Source organism: Miniopterus schreibersii (assembly GCF_964146895.1).
Source record: "Miniopterus schreibersii genome assembly, chromosome: 8".
In the NCBI taxonomy this organism is placed as follows: domain Eukaryota; kingdom Metazoa; phylum Chordata; class Mammalia; order Chiroptera; family Miniopteridae; genus Miniopterus; species Miniopterus schreibersii.
Genome location: NC_138109.1, coordinates 10,162,885 through 10,188,155, shown reverse-complemented (window position 1 = coordinate 10,188,155; position 25,271 = coordinate 10,162,885). Strand labels below are relative to the sequence as shown.

The 25,271-nt window shown below is 52.5% G+C and overlaps 1 protein-coding gene across 2 annotated transcripts in view; it reads right to left on the bottom strand.

The window, feature by feature from the left end:
* Window positions 1-1,163: 1,163 nt before the first annotated feature.
* The window catches only part of ECE1 (endothelin converting enzyme 1), a gene marked incomplete at its 5' end in the record, with an annotated part of 88,981 nt that continues 64,873 nt past the window's right edge, over window positions 1,164-25,271 (bottom strand). For both annotated transcript variants that reach the window (XM_081145932.1, XM_081145931.1), the window contains 13 exons: window positions 1,164-3,640; window positions 4,304-4,399; window positions 6,371-6,561; window positions 7,320-7,387; window positions 7,995-8,105; window positions 10,973-11,076; window positions 12,540-12,617; window positions 13,039-13,137; window positions 14,361-14,471; window positions 16,591-16,705; window positions 17,818-17,960; window positions 23,468-23,659; window positions 25,086-25,151. In XM_081145932.1, the coding sequence (XP_081002058.1) occupies window positions 3,464-3,640; window positions 4,304-4,399; window positions 6,371-6,561; window positions 7,320-7,387; window positions 7,995-8,105; window positions 10,973-11,076; window positions 12,540-12,617; window positions 13,039-13,137; window positions 14,361-14,471; window positions 16,591-16,705; window positions 17,818-17,960; window positions 23,468-23,659; window positions 25,086-25,151 (1,551 nt within the window). In that variant the 3' untranslated portion in view covers window positions 1,164-3,463. The remainder of the gene's footprint in view (window positions 3,641-4,303; window positions 4,400-6,370; window positions 6,562-7,319; window positions 7,388-7,994; window positions 8,106-10,972; window positions 11,077-12,539; window positions 12,618-13,038; window positions 13,138-14,360; window positions 14,472-16,590; window positions 16,706-17,817; window positions 17,961-23,467; window positions 23,660-25,085; window positions 25,152-25,271) is intronic.

Genomic DNA, 25,271 nt, shown 5'->3' with positions numbered 1-25,271 from the left:
GCAACACAACTTCAAACTTCATCAATTTTGCCAGTCTGACGGGTGAAAAATATTTCTTCATTGTGGCTTTAAATATATTTATTGCTCATATTATTACCGAGATTATCTTCTCAAAATTTTTTCTTTTGTCTTTCTGTATTTTTTCTTCTGTATTGTTTAAATATTTCGTTCTCTCTTTTGCCAGGTTGGGTTTTTTTCAGTGCATCTGGATCATTAGCTCTGTACAGTGCATTTTTTTTTTCTCCAAATCTGTCACTTGTCTTTTAATTTTACTTACTGTATCTTCTTTACAAAAGAATTTTTAGACTTTTTAAAAATTTATTTTCAATTATAACAGACATACAATATTTTATTAGTTTCAGGTATACAACATAGTGGTTAGACATTTTTTTCCGTATGAAGTGAACACCCCATAAGTCTAGTACCCATCTGACACCACACAGTTATCACAATATTATGGACTGTATTCCCTATGCTGTACATTACATCTCCGTTACTATTTCTGTAACGCAATTTGTACTTTTTATCAGCTCCCCAACCCCCCCTCATCTGGCCATCATCAGTTTGTTCCTATAGCCTTGTAGTAGTTTGATATCAGGTAGCATGACACCTCCAACTTTGTTCCTTTTCAATATTGCTTTGGCTATTTGGGTCTTTTGTGGTTCCATATAAATTTTAGGATTAGTTGTTTTAGGTATGTAAAAAAATGCCATTGTTTTTTTGTTTGTTTGTTCCTCACTGGAGGATATTTTTTCCACGGAGTTTTAGAGAGAGTAGAGGGAGGGAGGGAGAGAGAGAAACATTGATGTGAGAGAGACACGATTGGTTGCCTCCCACACATGCCCCAACCGGGGTGCTGGGGTCAAACCTGCAACCCAGGTATGTGCTCTTCACCGGGAATCGAACCTTTGACCCTTAAGAACTCGGGTCGACGCTCTAACACTAAGCCACACCAGCCAGGGCCACAGTCCTCTTTGATGGAAGAGTGGCCTGGTGGGCAAGGCAGAGTAACCTTCCGGCGTTTGTCAGGATCTGAGGCTTCTGTTCTGGGGAGGAGGCGCAGCTGGTCTCGATGACACTGCGGGGTGGGGGTGGGGGCGGTGCCCTCCTACAGCCCCATAGATCACACACTACTCAGAAGTCACAGACTTAGTCACATGGCCCACGGTACAAGTACTTTATTTCAATTACAATAGTGCCACACCAAAACTACAGTAGCACAAGACATAAGAATACAAAAAATAGATTCCCAGCTCCAAAGCCCATGTCCATGTACCTGCAGAGAAGCCGGCCTAATGGCTCCTTGGGCTCAAGGGGGGGTCTCCTCCCCGTGCCCCCACTCACAGCACACCAGGAAGCAGTGAGCGTGAACTACATTCCCTCTCCCTGGACCCCCAGCCCTAGGACACTCGCTTCTGGCTGGGAGGTGCTGACAGACACTCTCAAGGACTGCGGCCCACGGGGCAGGGAGGGCGCGGAGCCTGGGAGAGCCCACTCTGTGGCAAGGCGTGTGTGGCGGGCTCCTGGCCTAGCTCCCTGTCTGGCTGCAGTCCTACCTTCCTCTGAAGAGGTCCCAGGCATGCTGCTTGTGGCGACCAGGGAACCCACTCCCCACACCCTTGCCCCAGCTCCGGGGCTGATCTGAAGGTGGGCGAGGCAGTGGCTGAGCTGTCACTTCTCTTGGGCAAGGAGGGTCTGGCTTCCTGGACAAGGCGAGTGCCTGTGGGAGCGGCGTCTGGCCAGGGGCCTGGGCTGTGAGATAGGAGACCGTGGTGGGCACCGGCTGCTTCTACCTCAGTCACAGGTACCCCCTTCTCCAGAGGACCAGAGTGGGGCTCCAACTGGCTCCACCCGGGGGGAGCTTCTGAACTGTGGCCTCAGGGAGGGGACGGCACTCCTGGTCCCCTGACACCACAGGCCAGACTGCCTGGGTTTGGGGAATGTTCCCTTCATGTCTCCCATGGCTGAAAGCAATTCCCAAGAAGAGGAGACCAAATAGCTACAAGTATTGTCTTGATTCAACCCAAGGGGCTGAGGGTGGGATGGAGCTCAGGGCAAGCTCAGGGGTTCCTGACTCCTGACCCCGGTGCCACTGACCTGTAGCCAGAGCTTCTGCGCTGGTGTGAGAGGCAGCTCTGCGGGCATGGGGAGTAGGGGGTATGGCCTTGTGTTCCAGTCAGGACACTTGGGGGCTTCGCTGAGGAGGCCAAGGACCCGGGGGGGGGGGCTGTCTCCTTGGGGTGGAGCCCAGGGCTGCAGCCTCAGATAAGGCACTAGAGAACAGAGGGCAGGGATGGCGGCGTCTTGGGAGCCGGAGCCAGGCCCAGGCCGGGGTGGATGGAGCTCGGGGGGAGCTGGGACCTGTGGGGGATGAGAGCTACTTTCTCTTTTCCTCCTCTGGGAAGGAGGGTCCGCAAGGTAGACTCCCAAGTGGCTGGGTTGGGGGTGCTGCAGAAAGGCAACAGGCCCCCTGAACAGACACGGGGGGCCAAAACAGGAGGGACGGACAGAGTATAGGAAAGCACGTCTGATGCGGGGCTCGGCCTCACAGGGCTCCTACGGTCCAGATCCAGGGTGCTTGGGCACCCAGCTGGGTTTGAGGGCCCTGCCCTGACCTCATGCTGCTACAGCCATCAGGGCCCTGCTGCAACTTTGGAGATCAGACCTTCCTTGCTGGGGTTCCCACTGTTGGGCTCTGGGGACACAAGCACGTACACTAAGAAGGGTGGCGCCTTTGAGCTGGGCCTGCCCGAGCTGGCCGCTTCCTGCCTGGCCTCCACGCCTTTCCTCTCGACACAGGCCATGGAGGCTGGCGTCCTATGTTCCAAGGGCTGAAGCAGCTCTATTTGGGGACCTGCTCAAGGGCCGGGGATCGCTGCCCAAGCTCAGCCTTGCAGTGAGTGAGGAAGAGAGGGGGGTAAATCAGTGGGGCTTCCCTTGTCCACAGGTTACTTAGAAAAACAGAACACAATAAATATACCAATCCTCTCCTTAAAAAAAAAAAAAAAAAAGTGTTTTAAATGCATTATTTCCCTGAAGATTTCCAGTGTATTCCACAATGTTTAAAAAATAGTTTCCCCAAAAAATATATATTTAAAGCATTTGACACAGTGGTATTTGTGGTGTATCTGGTGCTGGATGTGGGCGTGGGGCTGTGCCCACTGCCCTTGTCGGCGTGGGGCCCAGGCCTGGGGAGCCACCAGCCTGACACCCAAATGCCCTTCAGAGTTGGCGCACGCGTGCCTGGGATGACGGTATTCACGGGGATCAAACCTCGGATGATGCTGAGAACCCACATCACAGGCTGTTCCGGCTGAAAACCCTCCAGTGCGGGGGAGGCGGCCCTGGGTGGCCAAGGGGGCTGGGTGACACCCTGGGCGCTGGACGGAGGGGCAGCCTCGCTGGCTCCACCCTGTGGGCTCACCCTCACCCCCGCCTCCGTCTTGGCTGTCGTGCGTGCCCCTCACCAGACTTCACACTTGTGGTGGGGGTTCATGGGTGAGCCGAGCGGGCAGTGGAAGTGCTCCGAGAACTCCTTCGAGTTGGACACAGAGCCGATGACTCGGAAGCGGGAGGGGCTGTGGGGATCGGTGATGAGGCCTTCGTGGATGCTCTCGGGCGTGCGGACAGAGCACCAGACCTTCGTGAGGGTGACAAGGGAGAGGCCGGGGTCACTGTGAGGTCCTGAGGCGGCCAGACTGGCCCCGTGCATAACAACAGACGAATGAGCCCCCCACACGGTTCTAGGAGCCCCGGGAGTCAGGAGGGCCTGACAAGTGGTTAAGAAAGAAACAGTGGCTGGTGTGTCCCCTATCCCCGCATCCTCTACTGCAGTTGTCTCCAACTGTGCTCCTGGGCATCTGTGTTAGATTTCATCTGAACAAAGGATCCGGTCCCCAAACCACTTTGAAAACCTCAGATGGAGCCCACATCACTCCCTGGGCAGAACAACTGTTTAATGGCGGTAGCCCTGAGCCAGTAGAAGGCTACATGCTGAATGCCAGCTCAAGCGACAACCTGGGGCACACTGAGATTAAGAAATTTCTAGAACCCCAGAACCAGAAGGACCCTTAGTGATCGCCCTGACTTGTCACCTACCTGATGCAGAAATCCTTTTACTAGCACTCTCGGCCCTTCCTGGACTCTCTCTACCAACAGGAAGCTCGCTGCCTTGCAGGGTAGCTGCCCCTGGACAGCCCAATATACTCGGAGGTTCTCAACCGAAGGGAACTTGACTTTTGGCTTTCAGAATTCATGGAACAGCAAGATGCCCGAGTTTGGCTTTTTTTCCTAGTGAACTCACCTGCGCAAACCCCAGGAAGAAGAGCTGGTTATTGGTGAGCCCCAGGGTGGGCAACGTCTGCTCAGGCCCGTTCGTCTGCACCCAGTTCTGGTAGGCCTGGGAAGACAGAAAACAGAGCTCAGGGCTCCCGTGACATAAGAGCTAGCAGGGTGGTGAGGGAGGGGCTAGCTTGGCAGATGGTGGGAAGTCCCACCCTGCAGAGCTGGCCTCTGGGGTCTGGATGTCAGCTCTGAGCTCGGCTCAGCTCAGCCCAGAGGAGCCGTCTTCCCTACCTGCACTCACTCCGAGGGGAGTACAGTCAACCCTACAGCTTTAAACACCATCTACATGCCAAAGGCTCTCAAAGGCATACTTTGTATATTCAGCTGCCCCAGCTGGACCTCCAAGATGCATCTCCAACTTTATGTGGCACAGATAGAACGGAAGGACACACACACACACACACACACACACACACACACACACACACTTTCCCCATTATAGTAAATGGCATTGAGGTCCAAACCCCTGAACTCCTCTGATTCTTCACTCTCAATCAAAACACACCCCCAACTCTGACCACTTTTTACGCTCCCCACTGCTCCATCCCATTTCCTGCCTGGACAACCTCACAACAGCTTTCTAATTAGTCTCCTTGACTCAAACTGGTCCAATTCCAATCCGTCCCGACATAGCAACTTAAGTCATCCTTATAAAGCAGGGGTTGGCAGGCTTTTCCTGTGAAGGGCCAGGGAGCAAATATTTTCAGCTTTGGAGGCTAATTGGTCTCTCTTGCCACCACTCAGTTCTGCTGCCATAGTGAGAAAGCAGCCACAGACAACACGGAAACGGACGGGCCTGGCTGCATCCCCTATTTTTATTTACAAAAACCAGCCGAGGGCTGGATTTTGCCAGCGGGCTATAGGTTTGTTGATCTCTGTTTTAAAGGATAAATTGAACCATGCCATTCCTCTATTTAAAAACCCTGCAGCGACTCCCACTGCAACCAGAATAAAACCAAGGCTCCTTGCTCTGGGCCCAGCCACTCCTCCAACCTCCCCTCCCCCACCTCACCCTGCTCTCCCTCCCCACCCTTCCTGTCCTTGAACTTGCCAGGCTTGTGTGTCCATCTCCTGGCCCTGCACTGACTCTTCTTTCCCAGCCTCTTCCTCATCACTTAGGTCTCAATTCAAATGTCAGCCCCTCCAGAAAGCCTCCCCTGACCACCCTCCCCTTGATCTCGATTATGGTGCCCTACCTGAAATATGTTATGGCCTTTCCATCCTCTCCCTGACCCACAAAATCGTGACTTTATGAGAGCACGACTCCTGTCTGTCTGGCCACAGAAACTCCACTGTACCAAACAGTGCACGGTGGGTAGGTCTGCAATACACGCTCACTGATGAGCTTCACACAAGTTACCAAATGTTTCTGGGCTCAGTTTCCTCAGCTGCAAAATGGGGGCTGTGAGACCCGCTGTAAAGTGGCTGTGGTACTGAGCACTGGGCCTGGCACATGCTAAGGCCCCTCTCAGCATCTCTGCTCTCACCATCCTGTGAGGAGGGAGCTCTGTGTCGCTCTGACACCTCTTTTTCTCTCGTGGCCTCTATTATCTCTCCCATCCACCTCAGCTGCCATTCCTGAATGTCACTCTGGATCAGCCCTGTGCCCCAGCTGCTACATGTCACACCCCAGTGATGCAGGGGTTAGGGACCCAGCCAAGCACGCCGAGGCTCAGGAGGCCGGGTGGCCTACTCTGGAACCAGGACTCAATCCAGAACCGGCCCCATGACCAGTGTCCCTCCCTCCCCTCCTGGCCCCCTGCTGCCCCGGCACAGGGTGGCTGCCCCGGCACAGGGAAGAACAGGCAGGACTTCCTGTGGGTCCAGCCCAAGCCCTTTCCCGTGTCACTCTGTCGGGCTGGACTCAAGAGCAGAAAGCCTTCTGTGTGTCCAGCTCCGAGCCGGTGCCGTCACGGACGCCCTCTCAATGAGTCCTCAGTATACCCATTTCACAGATGAGGAAGCTGAAGCTCACAGAGCGGCTGCCACCTGTCCCAGCCCGGCTGTGCGGGGAGCGGGCTCTTACCCGATAGGCCGCCTTGAGGCCCCCGTTGTCGGCGATGTTCTCCCCGAGGGTGTGGCGGCCGTTCACGGGCTCCCCGTTCACGCTGTAGTTGCCGTACTGCTCCACCATGCACTCTGTCTGCCGCTTGAAAGCCTCCACGGACGAGTTCTTCCACCAGGGCCGGAGGTTCCCGTCCTTGTCATACTCCCGTCCTGCAGGGTCAGAGGGAAGTGTCAGGTCCCGGGGAAGGGGAGGCAGGCAGGGGCCTGCGGCTGCTGAGGGCACCTCTCCTCCCAGGGACAGCCGGGTGCATCCGTCTGCACCCATCAGCCACCCTGGACTGGGGGGGCGATGCTGCTGAGCACTGAACTGCCGGATGAATGAGCTGATCTGAGGGGGGCGGGGTGGGGGGGGTGAAGGAACACGATCCAGGCAAAGGACCAGCACGTGCAGTTTCCACGGACTCACTGTCAAGGCCAAGAGGGGTGAATGGAGCTGGTGGCATTAGGGTGACAGTCTCAGAGGTCCTGCCTCCTCCTTCTTGGCCTTGGGGCCCCCAAAGCAAGAGGCAACAAGGAGGATTCTGAATGTTGGCTGGTGAGGAGGAAAATGACCTCAGCTCCCCTGACTGTGATCAGACCAGAGAAGTCTCTGGAGTAGTGGACAGGTGTACGCGCCCCCGAGGACTGGACACCCTCCAAGAGCAGGGTGCTCCACTGTGCGCCTGACACGGTCCTCATAATCACCACACGAGGCTGGGGCCATCATGCCCATTTTACAGACAAGGAAACTGTCTTGGAGGAATGATGGGACTTGCTAAAGTTCATATAACCAGCAGGAGGCAGAGCCAGGATTTGAACCCAGATCCTGTCTCGAGGCTAAGACCCTTAGAGGTGAAGGAAGCAAAAGAAAATCAGTGGGGCCAGGAAGGTGATGGGCCCCTCTGAAGGGAACCCCCAGGAACCCATACCTTGATCATCAAAAGCATGAGTCAGCTCGTGGCCCACGACGACACCGATACCGCCAAAATTTAAGGCCCTGGAGGAGAGGACACGAAGGTGAGAGGGATGCCACGAGGGGAGGAGGGATCACTGCAGCCTGAACCTGAAGCCAGTCAGAAGCCGGGTGGGCCAGCTGTGGTCAGTCTGTGCCCAATGGACACCAAGCACTGGGCTAGATGTTCCGCAGAACCGCACTGTCCTCTTTGGTCATCTCCAAAGAGTTAGGTGTGAGTAGCTGACTCTATAAATGAGCAAATCAGGGCTCGGAGTGGTGCAATCACTCTGCCCAAGGGCCACGCGGTCGGCAAAGTGAGGCCCGTGTAGATTTCCTTTCTGAGACAGGGCCCTCCCCCTTCCCAACTGCCTGGCTGTGACTGCTCTAAAACACAGTTAGGGGCACATTCCCCCAGGTTCCCGCTGTGCAGGGGCTTCCAGAACTAGGAGACCCTGGAGGGAAGCATAGGGAGTGAGGATGTTGTCTCTGCAACTTTTCTGAATGTCTCAAGCTCCCTGGGTCAGTGGGGCAAAGGGCACCCGGTGAGACTGGCTCGGTCATGTGGTCAGCTGTGGGCCACGGGGCTGGGTTGGGGGTCCCCTGAGGGGCAGGGGAAGGAGATGGGGCGGGAGCACTGGGAGCACCGTACATGGGTGAGGAGCGGGTATAGAACGGAGCCTGCAGGATTCCGGCTGGAAACACAATCTCGTTCTTGGTGGGCGAGTAGTAAGCATTCACCATGGGGGGAGTCATGCTCCACCTGCAAGCAAGACGCACGTGAGAAGACAGGACAGCCTGGGGGAAGGGCACGTGGGGACAGTCCACTTGGAGGGTAGCAAGAGCCTTAAACGTGTGGGTTCCCGTTAACCCCAGGCACACAAGTACAGGGACATCCGTAGCAACACTGTTTTTGAGAGGGGGAAACCAGAAAACACCTAAATGTCTATAAATAAGGGATCGGTTAAAACTGTCCTCATGCCACACAATGGGCCTCTGAGGCTCTTACAAAGAGCTCGATGGACCATTACATAGCGATACATCATCATCGTCTCAGCTCAGAATGCATCCATCAGCAATTCTCAAAATGTGGTCTGTGGATTCCTGGCCGGGGTAGGGGGTGGGGTGTTCAGTTCCCTTTCAGGGGTCTGTGAGGTCAAAACTACTTTATTAATAACACTGAGGCATTATGTGTCTTTTCCATTGCGTTGACATTTACACTGATGGCGTCAAAGCAACAGTGGGTAGAACTGCTGTAGCCTTAGCAGAGTCATGGCACCGACTGTTCTAGTGGCCACCAATGTAGCCTAATTATTAATTTCATTAAAGCCAGACCCTTGAGTATAGGTCCTTCAATACTGTGTGACCACACAGGAAGTCTACATAGCACTTCTGTTTTTTCCCCAGAACCTCATTTGTACTTGAGAGAGCAATTGACAAAGAAGGGCATTTCAGACGTGGATATCTGGCAGACATTTTCTTGAAAATGCATAAAATGAGCTCGTCACCTCAAGGAAAACAAATGACACTATTTGTCGCCATGATAAAAATTCAAGGTTTCGGCCCAGCTGGTGTGGCTCAGCGGTTGAGCATCGACCTAGGATCCAGGAGATCACAGTTCGATTCCTGATCAGGGCACATGCCTGGGCTGTGGGCTCAATCCCCAGCAGGGGGCGTGCAGGAGGTGGCCGATCAATGACTCATCATTGATGTTTCTATCTCTCTCTCTCTCTCCCTCTCCCTTCCTCTCTCTAAAATCAATAAAAATATATATATTTTTTAAAAATTCAAGGTTTCAAAAAAAAAATTAGATGTTTCAAGCAAAAATTAAAATTCTGAGTAACTTGCACTGGTCACCACAAACATCAGCTTCCCAATCTTAGACTTTTCTCAGCGGGTCAGTGGTGATATTAACAGATGTAGATTTTTTGGACATTGTATAATGAAAGCATCACTATTTGGAAGATATATGAAACTCAGTGAACCACTGTTTTCCAAATGGCCATTGTGTGATGTTAAAAATCATGCGTGGGTGAAAGAGCCATCGAAGTGTAAGACAGACGGATGGATTTTAGTTTAACAGAGCATGAAAAGTTAGTGGATATAGTTTCCCATTCCTCAGTGCAATTAGCCTTTAAAAGCATTCCATTTGTTGAGTTTTGGTTTAATATCAATAAAGAATGTGCAGTAGTATCAGAAAAGACTATTAAAATACCCTCCTTTCCAACTATGTATCTGTGTGAGACTAGGTTTTCTTTATACATTTCAAATACAATGCACTGTAATAGACCGAATGCAATACAGAAGTACACTGTATGAGCAGAATGAATGTAATAAAGAAGCGGATGAGAGTCTGCCGTCTGCAATTAAACCAGAGACATTAAAGAAATGTGCAAAAGTAAAACAATACCTCTTTTTTCCTCATTAAACTTATAAAAAAAGCTTTCTGGGTCCAATAACTTTTTAAGAGTGTATAAGGGACCCTGGTGGTATAATATTGAAACATTTGGCCCCTCGATGATTTTTCTGGTGTGGAGGGGAAGGGTCCATGAGGAGCAGAGTGAGGCAGGAAGGACATTCTTTCTAAGAGCCTAGCCAGTCACTCTGTCTCCTCCAGGTGAGCCCCACAGAGATGTGTTAAGGGGTACCTAAAGCCATGAAAGGATACTGAGAAGATGAAAACATCATATTTATATTAAAATAATCATGAATACAAAAATGGGCAGGAGATAACATTTAAGGGAAAAATTTTAACCTAAAAGACCAGATAGATTCAGAACCTTGTGGCAGTACTTGTGCTGTATTCTGGAGATAAAAGACCACCTTCATGTGCCCTTTAAGGGGTACCCTGGTCATAGAAGGGAAACTGGGAGGAAAAAGATGCTCAAACCCCTGTTGTCCACGAGGGGGCACCAGAGGCAAAGAGAAGGTGCTTTGGTCTTTTGGTAAGATTTATTCTGCAAAATGTTTTAGGCACAGGAGGGAGCTTGGTCTGAGAAATAGCACTGGGCTGACTACCTCTGAGTTTCCTGGGGAGACTATTAAAAAAACAATAGGTACCAGGTCTCACTTCATATTATGTTGATTTAAGAAGGTCTGGGGGATAGGCCAGAAAGCTATCTTTTTAAAAAACATCCCCAGAGACGAGACTCTTGATGTGCAGTGAGGTTCGGGAATCACAGTGGATGGGGGCCTGTCCAGAATCTTCCCCAGGCCTGCCCTGAGAATCCACCACTCCTGTTAGTGAGGAATTAGAGGAAACTAGCCCTAGCTGAGGGCCCCTCTGTGCTACACTCCCAGAGGTTCTCACACTCGACTGTCACACCAGCTCCGAGTACGGAAGTGGTGGGGCTGGGACATGATGCCAGGTCTGCTCAACTTAAGGCCGGGATACTCTGCCACACCTGGCACTGGGGGCACAGACTCGGCCGATCCCAGCTCCCACCTAGGCTACACTTCTTTGATCCTTGGGTTCTTCATCTGATATGTGGGATGATGACAGTCCCCATTGCACAGAGGGCCCTTAGAACAGTTATAACCAGCCCATGGTATATGCCACAAAGGCAAGTTCAGCCCAGAGCACCCCCATGTGCCGGGAGCCAGCACCTTCCCCGCAAGGCCCAGACTCACTGGTCTCTGTTGGGAGCTTTCCTGAGCTGGTCAGCAGTGACCCTCCACGAGAAGTTGAAAAAGCGCATGGCGTTCTCAAAGTAGAGGTCCGGGACTGCAGAGTACTGGGTAAGAGAGCAAAGTCACAGGGTCAGAGCACGCCCAGGAGGGAGCACCTCAGGCCCTTGAACCAAACCCCTTCTGAGACTGAGGGCCCGCAAGGTTAAGGGACTGGTCGCAGGTCAGAGGCTAGAACGGGGGCCTCCAGGCTGCAGCCTTGGGCTCTTCCCTCAGCCTCACCCAGCTGGGGCTTGGCGCCCTGGCCCCCTCAAGGACACAGCAGTATCCCAGGCCCTGCAGCAGAGCATGGGCCTCAGGCAGGAAGCCTCCCCAGCACTGTCCAACAGAACTGGCTGAGATGATGGACATGTTCCACGTCTGTGTTGCTCAAAATGGTAGACCCTGGCCACATCTGGCTACTGAGCACTTCAAATGTGGTGTGACCTTTAAATTTAATTTAATTTAATTTATAAGATTTTGATTAATTAGCCATCTATGGCTAGTAGCTACCATACCCGACAGCACAGATCTCATAAATCAAGTTTCAGCTCTGAAACGTCAGGGGACACTGCGCATCTTCCTCACCCCTCAGCCTGGCCTTTCAGCAGTTTTCAGGCGCAAGGTTGTCCCTCGGACCCCAGCCAGGGCTTTCTGGCTTTACGCCAGGACCGAGTACGATGCTGGGCCCTGCGGGCAGGCTCGGGTGCTCCACGCTGTTTCCAGGAGCCCCTGGTCTCCTGGCCTGATACTCCGGAGCCTCTTAAATTATTCTCAAGGGTGAAGGCTGCAGAACGAGACTCACATTCTCAGAAGCGATCTGAATAGTCTTAGGTTTTAAATATAACCGTGATGAGAGGTTATAATTGAAAAATGCCAGAATTTATGAATTTCAATCACAAAAATATAAAATTTAAGGGCAGAAGCACAATCCATTTGCCCAAAGTTCTAACCACCAGGGATACGTCAACCACCCTTGTTGCCCAAATGAAGCTTCGACGTGCATTTGAGATTCACGCTTCCTTTTTCCTGTTAGCATTTCAGGGGCCAAACCAGGGGCCCAGGTTTCTCTGGGAGGGTGGGGGGACCCCGGGTAGGAGGTAACTCTGGGCTGGGAAGGAAGAGTTGGTATGAGGGGCTCCACGCTGCACTCTGCCCCTGATATTACAGGGGCCCAGTGCTCTCTGCACCTTCTAGGGTCTATTTCCCCCCACTAGTTACCACTCATTAAATATAACTGACCACTTCCAGAGGGGCACGAGGCACTGTTCTGGCACTGACTGCTGGGCACTGGTGCTGGTGGCTCCAAGGAGGTGGGGGCCTCCAGCTGGCCCAGGAGATGGAGCAGGGAACAGCTTCCTCATGCCTGGTCCACCCCCAAAGTCCACAGCTCACCATTTCAAGGTGTCATCACAGTCACAGTCACAGAGCCTCCAGCGCCTCATCCGGACCCAGCCTGCCGCTCCCCTTTCCCAAATGGGGACCCCAGGGAGCATTTGGAAATGCAAAGGGGCAGGTAGGAACCACTCACGTCATTGAACACTTTGTCGAGCTCCTTGGGGTCCATGATAAAGTTGGGGTAGCCTATCATGTTGTAGATGGCATCAGCCTGGAGAGGGGAGACAAAGAGGACAGTGAGTGCCCAGTCGGGCTCTGAGGGTGCTGGGCTTAGGGTGTGGGCCAAGGGGACACAGGGCCAGGCTCCTTCCACCCCAGGGTTTCCATATCTCTTTCTGGAAAGATTCATCTCCTGTCTAAATTCTACTTATCTCTTGGGTCTCACTTAAATGTCACTTCCTAAGGGAAGCCTTCCCCGGTCCCCACCCCACCAAGCACATCAGATTGTCCACTCTCTATCAGACACCTCACATCTCCCTGCACATTCAGCATGTGGTTTTCATCAGTCATTAACGCAAGCACGTGTTCAAGGCTGTCCCTCCATCCTACCGGGCTGCCCAGCCTGAGGGCAGGGTGGCATCTAGATGCGGTCTCTCCTTCACAACCCCCTTCAAGCACCCGGTGAGCCTCACCTTTTCCTTGGCTGCCTTCCGAGTGTCTTCATCCATCCACTTCAGGGTGCTCAGGCTTTCCTCAAACGCCTTCTTGATCTCCAGGATGATCTCGCTGGCCTGTGGAGACAGAAGCAGAAGCTGAAGCTGAAGCTCGGGGCCGTGGGTAGGCACCCAGTGCAGGAGGACAACGCGAAGCAAAGACTAAACTCAGGTCTTGGCTCAACGCCGCAGGCTCCCAGGCACTGGGCTAAGGTGGGGGGGGGCCACAGCCATGTTCCCCAACCTTGTTCCTCAGAACACTAGCATCCCATAAGAAAAGGCTAGACTTCCGTAAATAGGGCTCCATGGTCAGATACAGTTAGGGCAAGCTTTGAGAATGCAGGAAAAGTCTTTGCTGCGGGACTTTTCAGAGCCTTTAAGGTGTACCATGCAGTGCAATTCTTTCTGGAAAGGGTTAGAATACATAGCCTTTCCCAGACTTACTGGACCACAGAATCCCTTTTTGATGGAATGGGCTTTGAAATCTAGAGAGCTCAAGTTTAAGGAGCAGTTTCAGAAACACTCTGCTCAGGCTGGGGAGGAACGTCTGTTCTCAAGGGTGACGCTGTCACAGGCAGACCAGGCAGCTGAAGATTCCAGACCAGGGGAGGTGGGGTTTCGCAGCAGAAAGAGCAGAAGGGCTGATGGCCAACAGAATTGGACTCAGACTCTGCACAGGCAAGTCACGGAATAGGTCTGAGTCTCCGTCTGCTAACCTTTGACTGCAGATAATATCTATGTATTTAATATTTAGCAATAAAAACTGTAACAACCATACCTTTTATTGAACCCTTATTTTGTGCCAGGAGCTCTATGTGTAGTATCGCATTAATCTCCCCCTGTGGGTTGGCCCTCCCCACCCCGTTACAGGTGAGGTGAGAATATTGTCCCAAGTCACACAACCGGGAACTGGTAAACTCAGGATCTGATTTCGTGCCTGGTTGCCGCCATGTCCTCTACAAACCTGCCACCCACGGAGTAAGAAAAATGTCACACTCTAGACAGAGCTGCTCTGTCAACGTTCTCTCGCTGGGTGCTTCACACCCTGGGAAGTGGAGATGGCTGCTCTGCGGTAAGGGTTAAATGAGGTGACACAGCTGAAGGCCTGGCACTCAGCAACAGTAATGGTCATGAGTAACTCCCATTTTTCAGGGCTGCAGGAAACGAGACCTTGCAGTTAAGGCGGGAGCCCTGGGCTGGAGCAGAGAAGGTCCAGAACAGACCAGAGTGTGGGCCACCAAGTTCACGAGGGGCCATCGCTGGCGTGATGTCACAGCCTGTGTCCAAGGGGAGGCACTTACTATGTTCTTGCTGTCCTCGGCGAAGGTCTCTTTGACAAACATGGGGCCCAGGGCGAAGCCCAAGTTGTTTTCTGTGTCACTCACGCAGAACTTCCAGCGAGGAAGGCAGGTCTGGAAACACAAGTGGGAAGGGTTACTGGATCCCTGCCTCCTTCCCAACCCCTGTTCATCTGGGAGGTAGCACCAGCTGGGCCCCCTGCTTCCTTCCAGAACTTCAGGGATTCCTTTTCAGACCGAGTAGAAGTTATTTTAGGCATTGGACAACAGAACACCTCTCATCACGGCCACCTTCTAGTTCCCGAACACAGGCTTCATGCACAGCACTTCACAGATGGTACCCTGTGGAGCCATCACAGTGAGCCTGAGAGTCTGGGAAGACAGGCCCTGACAGGCGAGGAAACAGAAACTGAGCACGGAGAAGCCTCTGGTCTAGGGTCCCACAGTGACCGGAACTCTGCCACGTGTGACCCCACACCCCACGCTCCCATCTGAACCTTGTTCTACCTCCTGGGGGAGGCTAAGAGTCCCGGTGACCAAGAACCTTGGGAGGTTACCTTGTCTACCCTGAGCAACAGGAGAACCTTCCCAGAGGCCAGGATCCCAGCCCCATTTAAAGCCTCCTGGAGACAAAACTGTCACAGCGACACTACAAAACTTTGAAGTGTCCCTTCGTCCCGTCTCACCCTCAAGCCCACTCGCCTACAGGACACCTCTGTGCAGCTGAAACAGGCACCCGGGGCTGCAACCTCATAGAGCAGGCTCGGGAAGAGCCCAGGGTAGTTTCTGTCCCACCTGCTCCCCTGCCCAGCAGCCCTTTGTGGACAGTCTGCGTGACTCCAAGTGGGGGCCCCGCTCCCATAAATCCCTAGCGCTGCAGAGGGAGCTGAGTCTTCTGAACCCTGAACAACAGATGGCAAAAACCGCCCAGGTCAGGGCAGCCTGCTTCATAACAGCCCTCAACTGAAATCAGCCCGAACTCCCATCAACTGGCAGATGGATACACAAAATGTATTTTTATACAACACACTACTAGGCAACAAAAAGGAATCAACTACTGATACACACAACACGGATGCATTTCGCAGACTTACGCTGAGAACCAGACACAGAAGGGCCCCGGGCGTGGGATTGTGACTACACCCATCTGCACCCACGGGGGTGAGGGCTGGGCTAATGTGAAGGGGCACAGAGGACCTTCTGCTCAGGGGACTCTGAATAAATGGGGTGGTGGTTACATGGGTGATTTCATTTGTCAGAACTCACTGAGCTGTGTACTTAATGTATACATTTAATTGCATATAAGTTACACCTTAGTTAAAAAAATTTCTTTCAGGCAAGAAGGAAGCAAGAAAGAGGCACCCTAACCTTCTCAAGTGCAGTTGCCCAAGGTCTTTTAAGCTCCCCCCGCAGGACTCCACCTGGACACCTTCCCTCTCCCCCAGCCCCCCCTTCCCCAGGGGCAAAGCCTCCAGCTGGACACAGGCCGCACCTGGACCTGGCCAAGGCTGCCCACAAAGGAGGTCAGGGCCGGGGGTTCCCTGGGGGGAGGCGGAGGGATGGGGAGGGCGGCCCTGGGGCCCCCGAAAGAATGTGGGGGCATTTACAGGTGGGTGGAGACCATGAGGTCTGGGCCTGGGAGGGTAACAGCATCGGTGAGCAGCGGAGTCATGTTTACCATGAGCCAGGCGCTGCCCGGTGCTGTGTTTATGGGGAAGAAGTCATATTGGGGTTCCTTGTGTAAATGGGGGATGCTGATCGTACCCACCTCACAGGGCATGTGACGGTCCCGTGAGTTATATAAGGAAAGCGTTACCCTCATCACCATGGAGGAGTTGGAAGGGAGAGCACAGAGGCTACCTTTGGCTGTAAATTAGCTAAAATGCTAAGATTCTTCTTTATTCTTCTTTTTAGATTTATCTTTATTGTTGAAAGTATTACAGATATGCCCCATTTCTCCCATTGCTCTTTATTCTTTAAGACCTAGTATAACGACCTCCCCCTGGAAGCTTCTGTCCACCCCACCCCGTACCCCCGGATGGCTCAGGCCCCCTCCTGTGTGCTCAGGGACACCTGGGCAGGCCCCTTCAGTGGCCCTCTTTATTCTCTGCCTATTGTCTACCTCCTTCAGGAGTTCCATGGAGGGTACTGTGGTCATGCCAGCCCCCAACCCAAGCCCTGGCACACAGTAGGTACTCAACAAGCGTTTGGGAGTGCATAGTAACAGGCTCACCTTCTTGGTCCCATACATGACTTCCATAAACTTCTCGTCGGCGTCCTGAAAGCGCTGATCAAGGAAGGTACTTGTCTTCCGCACCAGGTTCCAGATCATGTAGTTGTTCAGCAGGCTGGGGCAAGAGGGGACAAGGCGTTCAGACGTGCGCTGGGCTCGAAACGTCACAGAACTCCCCCCACTGACCTCTAGGGGGCGCTCAGGCCCAGTGCTCTGATCCCAGGGGTTCTTTCCACACCTGTCTCAGTTTGTCTGGTATGGCTCTCTAAGCACATTAGCCATCATTTCTTCAAGGGCAGAGCCTGGGTCTTCTGCTGAAAAGCTTTCAGTGCTTAGTGCAATGATTTGTACACCACAAGTGCTCAATAAGCGCTTGTTGCTAGCCTCAAACTGGAACCAACAGGGGGAGGAGTCAGTAAATATCCACAGATTTTTCTCAATGGAATAGTATGTAGCCATGAAAAATGAGGCCTGCAGAGAGTTTGGGATGGCATGGGGAAAATGCTTATGATAAAAGTCAAGGGAGGTCCTGGCTGGGTAGCTCAGTCTGTTAGAGCATTGTTCCGATACACCAAGGTTGTGGGTTCGATCCCCAGTCAGGGGACATACGAGAATCAACCAATGAATGCACAAATAAGTGGAACAACAAATCGATGTCTCTCTCTCTCTTTTTTTCTGTCTCCCTTTCTCTCTCTCTCTCAAAATTCAATTTAAAAAAGTCAAGGGAAAAGCAGACTAACATCCAGTCACAATGATGGGGGGAAAAGGAACCATGTATTAGAAATCCATCTCTGTCCCTCTCACATACATGCCTTCTCTCTCCACATGTGCACACTCACAAACACACACACGTCCCATACGATCAACAGTAGTGTTTTGGGTAATTATTAACTAAAAATATGAGCTACCACCTACCGAGTCCCATTCCACATCAAGGCACTATATTAAAACACTGTACTGTTTCATTCAAGTCTCACAACAACCCTATGGGGTAGGTGCTATTTGTATCTCCATTTTATGGATGTGGAAAATGACCCGAGAAAGGGAAAGAAACGTGCTCAAACCTACAAAGCTGGTAGGTGGAGGAGCTGGGATTTGAACCTGCGCTCAAAAGCCAGCCCCAGGGCTCCTTTTCCTGAGTCAGCTTGTCACCGCTCAGCCATCCTGCCTGAGTGACCCCAAAGGCTGCCTGCAAGAGGCCCGTCCCAGTCCACCGGGCGCCCTTACCACTTGTCAGTGTTGTTGATGAGGGTGGAGACCTGGACGAGGTAATCCTTATCATAGACAACAATAGGCTCGGATTCATTGATCTCCACGGGGTGGAAGATGGTGTTGAGGAAGGGCAGCCAGTTGATGGCAGGCGCCAAGGCCTGGAAGAGAAGAAGACAGTGTGACTCAGAGGCCAGGTCTCCAGGGCGTGTCACTGTGCCTCCATCCTCACACAAAGCCAAGAGCTGGCAGCTGTCAAACAAAGGCTGGCGGACTTTTATTGGAGTTGTCATACATAGAATTCTTTTTAAAAAATATATTCAAATAATATTTTCTTTACTGACCTCTCTGAAACATGTCAAAATTCATATGGCTAATGGAACTTTCCATATTAAAATGTTGCTCAATATGGCAAATTCCTAACAAAAAGTATTTTAATGTAGGAAATCAACATGTGAACAATACATTTAGGTGGTAAGATTCAGGTTACAAATACAAGCTAAATATCAAATAGTATCATATTTCTGGTTTAATGGAAAACATAACAGTGTGTCAGTCACGCTTAACACCTTGGCTAAGTAGAGAGAGAAATGCGCAGGGGTGTCAAAGAGGTATGTACCTAGGGTTCTAAGGAGCCAAACTTGAACTTGAAATGGAACTAGGATGGGAGAGAGGAGACACAGCAGCATGGAGAAGCTACCCTTCATCGAGCCCCTCCCATGCCAATGACTCACTCATCTCCCATCTGGTGCTCATGACAAGCCTAGGAGGTAGGTGCTATTACCCGCAGTTTATAGGTGAAGAAATTGAGCCTCAGACAGGCCTTAATGGATAAGTGTGCAGAATCTGGAGCCAAACTGCCTGGGTTCATACTCCAGCTCTCTTACTCATAAGCTGTGTGACCCTGAGAAAGACGATGAACCTCTCTGTGCCTTGAGACCATCATAATCACAAAACTCACTCCACAGGGTTAATATGAGGAGTAAACGCGTTAATACTGTCTGTTCCACTCAATACACACTTCTGTAACATCAACCGGCTTCTATACAACTGCTGCATTCAAGAATGAGAGCAGTAGAATGTGTGAACTGTTTGGGTCCATAGCTGATTTTTCTCAGGCAAGGCATCCAGAAAAGCACGTGTAGAATGACAACCTTCAGCAAGAAAAGAAAAGCTCTTAGCTCAGCCGATGCACTCATAGGAAGCCCGTCAGCTATATTTTAAGGTAATTTAAAATGAGCACCTGCACAGGGGCTCCTTCCCCACAGACTCACGGCCAGCTTTGCATATCTCGGCTCTTGGCAGGCTGCCCTTGCCCTTGCCCTTGCCCTTGGCCCACCCTGTGGCAGCCCCACCGCTCAGAGCTCCCGCTGGTCTGCAGGGGCTCCGTCCACAGCCAGCATGTCCCCTTCCCACCAGGCAGCCTCCAGCTGTGCTGTGCGATCTCTCAAGTTTCCAATTATTGTTTTGTGAGTGTTTTGATTACAAAGTTACACAACATGTGTTTTTTTTAAATTGTGGTAAAAATACACATCTAAAATTTACCATCTTAACCCTTTTCAAGTGTACAGTTCAGTGGCAGTAAGTATTCACACCGTTACACCACCATCACCACCATCCATCCGTGTATTTCATCTTGCAAAACTGAAACTCTGCACCTACTGAACAGTAACTTCTCCCAGCTCCTCCTCCAGCCCCTGGAAACCACCACTCCAAGTTCTGTCTCTGTGAACCTGAATCACACAGTATTTATCCTTTTGTGACACTTATTTCACTTTGTGTAATGCCCTCAAGCAAAACTGTACAACTTCTGAATGGTCTGCTCTAGACCTATTTTTCCCATCTGTCTTGCTATTTTTAGTTATTTTTTTTGTCCTGTAATCTTACAGAATGCAAGGATTTCTGGGACTACAATGTGCTGTGTTACAGCAAAAGTGCCTGTATGTGTCAATCACTTAGGACGGTATCCGGCACTTAGCAAGCACTCGATCAATAGTAGCGATTGTAATCACTGCTCAAGGTCTCCCGACAGTGGGCCTGGGCTTGCCCAATTCCAAACTCTGTTCTCTGTTCCCTTGAAAAGGGGCAAAACGCAAGACGAAGGAAGGTGAGAGAGGCATTACAAATGGCCTTCAGATGGTAAGATCAATCTGTAATGTAAAATCAGTCTGTAACATCAGCTGAATCGATAACCTGCTGGTGAATACTTATGATGTCCTCACAGAGAGAGGCAACCATAAAAACCCTCCAGTTACCAGGCACTGAATTTCCATAGGAGCTAAGGTCCTGAGGTCACACAGTTGAGTGACTGCGCAGGTCTGAAACCCAGGTGTACTCACGTGTCTGGTTTCAAAGGGCAGCACAGCTCAGCTGCTGGGGAACAAGGACCTCAGAGGATGGAGGAGGGCTGGACAACCGGCTCTCAGTGGGGGGCTGGTTTGCATTCCCACCGTGACCCACTGCAGACTTCCCACAGAGCTGGGGACGGCTGTGCCCAGCGGGCTCCGGCACATGCCAGCCTGCCCGCAGCGACACAGCGGGGAAGAGCCCTGTGCTGGACTGAGAAGACCCTGTCTTTGAAACGGAGATAACAACCCCCACCTCCCACTCCGGGACTGGCTGCTCTGTGCCTCTCAGGACAGCCTGCTCCACAAACCCGAGTCCCCTCTCTTCCTCGCTTGTTCATTCTGCTCTCCCTTCCTGGCAGGGGCCCCCCAGGAAGGCAACCTCTAGGCCTGCTCTTAACATTTCTGTGGCTGCAAAACTTGGAGGTGTTTAGGTGAGATGGTCAAACAGGGCTCAACACTTAGAGCCACCTGTCTACATGACCTGCTGGCAAAGACCCCTGAGAAATTTGCCAAGTTTACAAAACGTCATTGTTTATACAATTAACAAGAGCTTCATAAACTACAGGTGACTGGAACTCTCTGATCAGGGCACAGATATGGGGCAGAGATAAACCGCTATGTACTTAACACAAGCCCGTTCCTTTAGGGACAGCAGGTGTTCTGTGCAGGTAAATCCCCAAACTCTGAGACAAGGAGTGTGTTGAATACCAGGATTTCTATATTTTCTATCTCTATTCCTTTCGAGAACGCGTAACTGAAACATGTGTGCCTAGGTCCGTCTCCAAGGAGCTGGCTGTTTTAGCCAACTAGGACATTCTACTTGTGACTCAAATCCTTTGGGGCACACGGATGAGCTCTATTTTCCATACCCGAAGCCAGAGAGCACTGCTGGTCACCAACCAAGTGGCTCAAGTAGGCTTGCAAAGTAGGAGAGAAAAGAAAGATGCTCCCAGCTTTATCTCAGCTGGAGCATTTAAAGGGGATGGGCTCATTCCCAAACCCCTTTTGGTGTGGAAAGTCCTAGAAAGGAATGGGAGGGTCCTCAGGCCTCTGGAGAAGTGACAGAGGGATGTCCGATTCAGTCCTCTAAATTCAGGCCACTTGGGCGGGGCTAGCCTAGAACCACACTGTGAAGGCTGGAGCGCCTTCCCGAGTGACCGGGAGGACAGGAAGAAGACCAATTTCCAGGCACCAGGGAACTAGACGTTCTCTGTCCAAGGGTGGAATGAATCGAATTAGTTTAGTGCTAGAGACATGGGTTGGGATCACTAGCAACAAAGGATTAATACTAATACTAATTACTAAAATCTACTGGAATTGCATATATCAGCTTCCAAAGAGAAATCTCAGCCTTGGCCTCGTCGCATCCTCTTGCAAACCCGAGGGCAGGCCTGGCAGAGATTCTTGTCCAGGAGATGGGCCTCAGGGGTCCAGGATGGCTTTAAAAGTTAGACATGGTTATCGTATATGTACACATGCCCATTTCTTCTGAGAGACACTCCGCAGTTTTCAGCCTGTTCTCAAAGGACTCTGTGACTCCAGGTCGCGAGGGCAGGGGCTGCCTCTCATTTGTCTGTCCTGGCACACGGCAGGTGTGAACGAATGAGCAAGGCCCCATTTTACAAGAAAGGAAACCGAGGCTCAAGGAAGGGGTGGTGTGATTTGTCCAAGGTCACAGCTGGTGGTGGGGCTGGGCCAGAGCAGTCTTCTGACCCCCGCCCCCCGCTCACGGCTCACACCACTCCAGGCTGCTGCGTCTGCTGAGTCCTTCCCACCCGGAAAGCTATGCAGCGGGAGGGAGGAGAGGCCTTTCCTTTCTTGCTTGGAAGAGCAGAACAGAAGCAATGGGGACTGGGTGCCTGGGGCAGAACCCGATGGCCAGGCTGGGGCTAATGTGCCCAGGGCTACTGTGCCTTCTCTGCCACTCCTGGGGTAGCTGGCTGGCATCATGGCCACGGTGGGGAGCTGAGGGACCGCGGGCCCCTCTCCAGCTGAGAACCGGGCAGCTGGAGCGAACCAAATTATGCCGCACAAACAGCATCTCTCTCAACCTGGCCTCAGAGCGGAAAACAGTGCCAGATGGTGCACAGGCTGTTGATCTTCCTGACAACTCACCCAGCACCACTCACCCCGATGCCAGCTTCTCTGGGGACCTAAAGGGCAGCTGGCACCCAGAAGGAGGCTTTGTGTGGGCTGCACCTCCACCCGGGCTACGGCCCACCCACTCACCAGACACCTTCCCTGCCTTCGCCCTCCCCGTGCCCTAGTGCCCTGCTTCTTTTTTGCTCAACACTCAGCGGTGAGTTTGGGGTTGTCTCCTTGTTGGTGGCCCCATATACACTCGTTAAAGGGAGGATTGGGGGAAGAAAAGGGAGGACTGTAGGGAACTCAGTGTCCTTCCAGAAAGGAGAGCAAATGAGCCAAACTCTAATGCAGGGGCAGGACTTGGCTGGTCAGGGTACAGGAGGAGACATTTTAAGGCGTCCCAACACAAGTGGCCCAGACATCCTGCCCAGGGAAAGCAAGGCCCAGCCAAGCATTCCTGGGCGATGGCAGGGAACAGGAAGATTGGCTGAGGCCACTCGACTGGTCTCTGTGACGATGGGGCCTGGAATAAGGCTGGCCACCAACACCCCATGAACTGGAAAGAAGGAACTTGGTGGGCAAACTCATGACCTGCAAGTCCCAAGCAGCCGCCAGGGGGCAGCCTTTCGCAAAGGCTGAGCTACGGAGGGGACATCTGTTTCTCAGACGGGTTACATTCAGTACAGGGAGCCTCCAGTTCTGACCCCAACCGGATTCCACCTGGAGGTCACCGGGGTCATGGTCAGGAGCAGAGCTTCAATGAACCAAGCCTGAGTCCAATGCCCAGCTCCCCTGCCACTTAGGAGCTTCCTGGCCTTGAACATGTCCCCTAACCTCCTGGGCTTAAAAAGGGGGTGATAGGAGGAAAGAACCCAGCCCTCTCATTTACTATCTGCTGTGTACACCAGCTCGATGAGCCTGGTGCTTGAGAGACGGGAAATGCCTAGTCAGCGTGAGTTATTATCATGACCACAGTCTCCCCAGGCAAATGCTGTTACAGAAAAGCAACCTGGCCCAGGCGAGACACTAGCTTTGGGGTCCCTAGCTGCGTGGCCTTCAGCAAGTAACGCCACCTCTCGGAGCCTCCGCCAGGTTTTCTATCTGTGAACTGGGTGGAACAACCAGCCCTGCTTCGCAGGGTTGTTCCGGGGATCTGATGAAGTGTGTGTAAAACCCGCAGCCCAGAGCCCTACGTCCTGAAGCCCTGCGGCTGTCCCAGCCGCAGCTCAAGTTACCTGCAGCTCAGCTGCTGTCACTTTGTGGTAGATGAGCTCCTCGTCCCGGCGCTTCTCCTGGGGGATGGTGATGTTGGCCAGTGTTGTCTCAAAGTCCAGGATCTGCTGCATCTGGGGCCGAACAGAGTCCTCGTCGCCTCCGCCGAGCAGCTTCCCCAGCTGGACCATGTAGTTCAGGTACCCTGTCAGCACCTGTGAGACACAGCACCCCCAGCCTGTCAGCGACTGCCACCCACTGCCCACTGGACAAGGGTGGCAGGGTGAGGCAGGGCCCGCTGTGGGAGGGAGGGGTTGGGTGCTTTACCCAGGAACCCACTGGAAACTAGCTTCTGGAATGACTCTAGCAGTGCACCACTGCACTGGCTCCCCGAGGCCTTCAGGACGAAGGCCACAGGTCCCCAAGAGGGCTGGTCCCTGCTGTCCCGGCCCACGTTCCCTCCTGCATGCCTGTCCCAAGAGAGCCACCAACGGGGCCATCTTTCAGTTCCTGGAACTCACTTTTTCTGAACCGTCCTCCTCTGTGCCCCCAGATCTGCATTAGGTCCCCAGGTTACTTTCTCAGCTCACCCTTTGCTCATTATAATTTGTCACACTGTCTCTAATTGGTGGTTAGCTAATTAACGCCTGCCTCCCCTACCAGGCCCTAAGCTCCCCGGGGCAGGGGCCAGGCTGCCTTGTTTATCTCTATCTCCCCAGCAGCACGCTTCGCAGGCACCTGCTCGCTACAAGGGGGTAGAATGATAAATGGACACATGACGAACCTCAGGCAAGGCCTCCCTGGGACACCCCGGGATGCAGTCAGGGGGACGGGCAGGCGTGGGTTTTAGAGTTAGTGGATCTGCATGGGAATCTCAGTCTTCCCACTTACCGGCTAAGTGACCTTCAGCAGGTCACTTATCATCTCTGAGCTTTATTCCCTTCTCGGAAAACAGCAAGGTAAAAATAATACCCAGGGGACAGACGAGGTGAACAAAGTTCAGAGGAGGGAGATGTTCAGTATTTGCAGGGTAACTAGAGGCCCACGGGTGGCATGTATACAAGGCCCAGCACCTGCCCTGGCCAGTGTGTCTCAGCGGTTAGACCGTCAGCCCACACACCAAAGGGTCGCAGGTTCGATTCCCCATCAAGGGCATGTACCTGGGTTGCAGGTTCAATCCCTGGCCCCTATCGGGGCGTGTGCAGGAGGCCAACAATTGATGTGTCTCTCACACTGATGTTTCTCTCTCTCCCTCCCTTTTTCCTTTCTACTCATTCTAAAGATCAATGGAAAAAATATCCTCAGGTGAGGATTGATGAAAAAAAAAAGGCCCAGGACCCACAAATGGCAGTGGCCATATGGCTGCATCGCTCTAGAATGGGGACAAATGACACCTGTTCCCTGCCTATTGTGCCCGTAATGCCTGAATGTGAAACAGCCTCATTCTAGGCTGGGGACATATGACACCCCTCCCCCACCAGGGACTGCGTGTCACCTATCGGATAAGTGACACCTCTATGTTCCTCTAGCCTCAAAGACCAGCACAGGTGTGAACTCTCAGGGGACACGGGGGAGGGTGACAAACCACGGACAGCAGTGGGCTGGGGGTGGAAGCCATGCTCTCTGAAGAGGCCCACTCACCTTCTCGTTTTCGGTTTTGTTCAGGTAATAGTCCCTTGAGGGTAAGCCCAGGCCAGACTGGTCCACCTGGAGGGAAGGGCAGGAGGGAGTGAGAGGGAATCTTCTGTTGCACACACACCCCGCACAGTCTCCACCCGCCTGGGCCCAGCTGGCACAAGGCAACAGAGGGCCAGAGGGGGTCCCAGC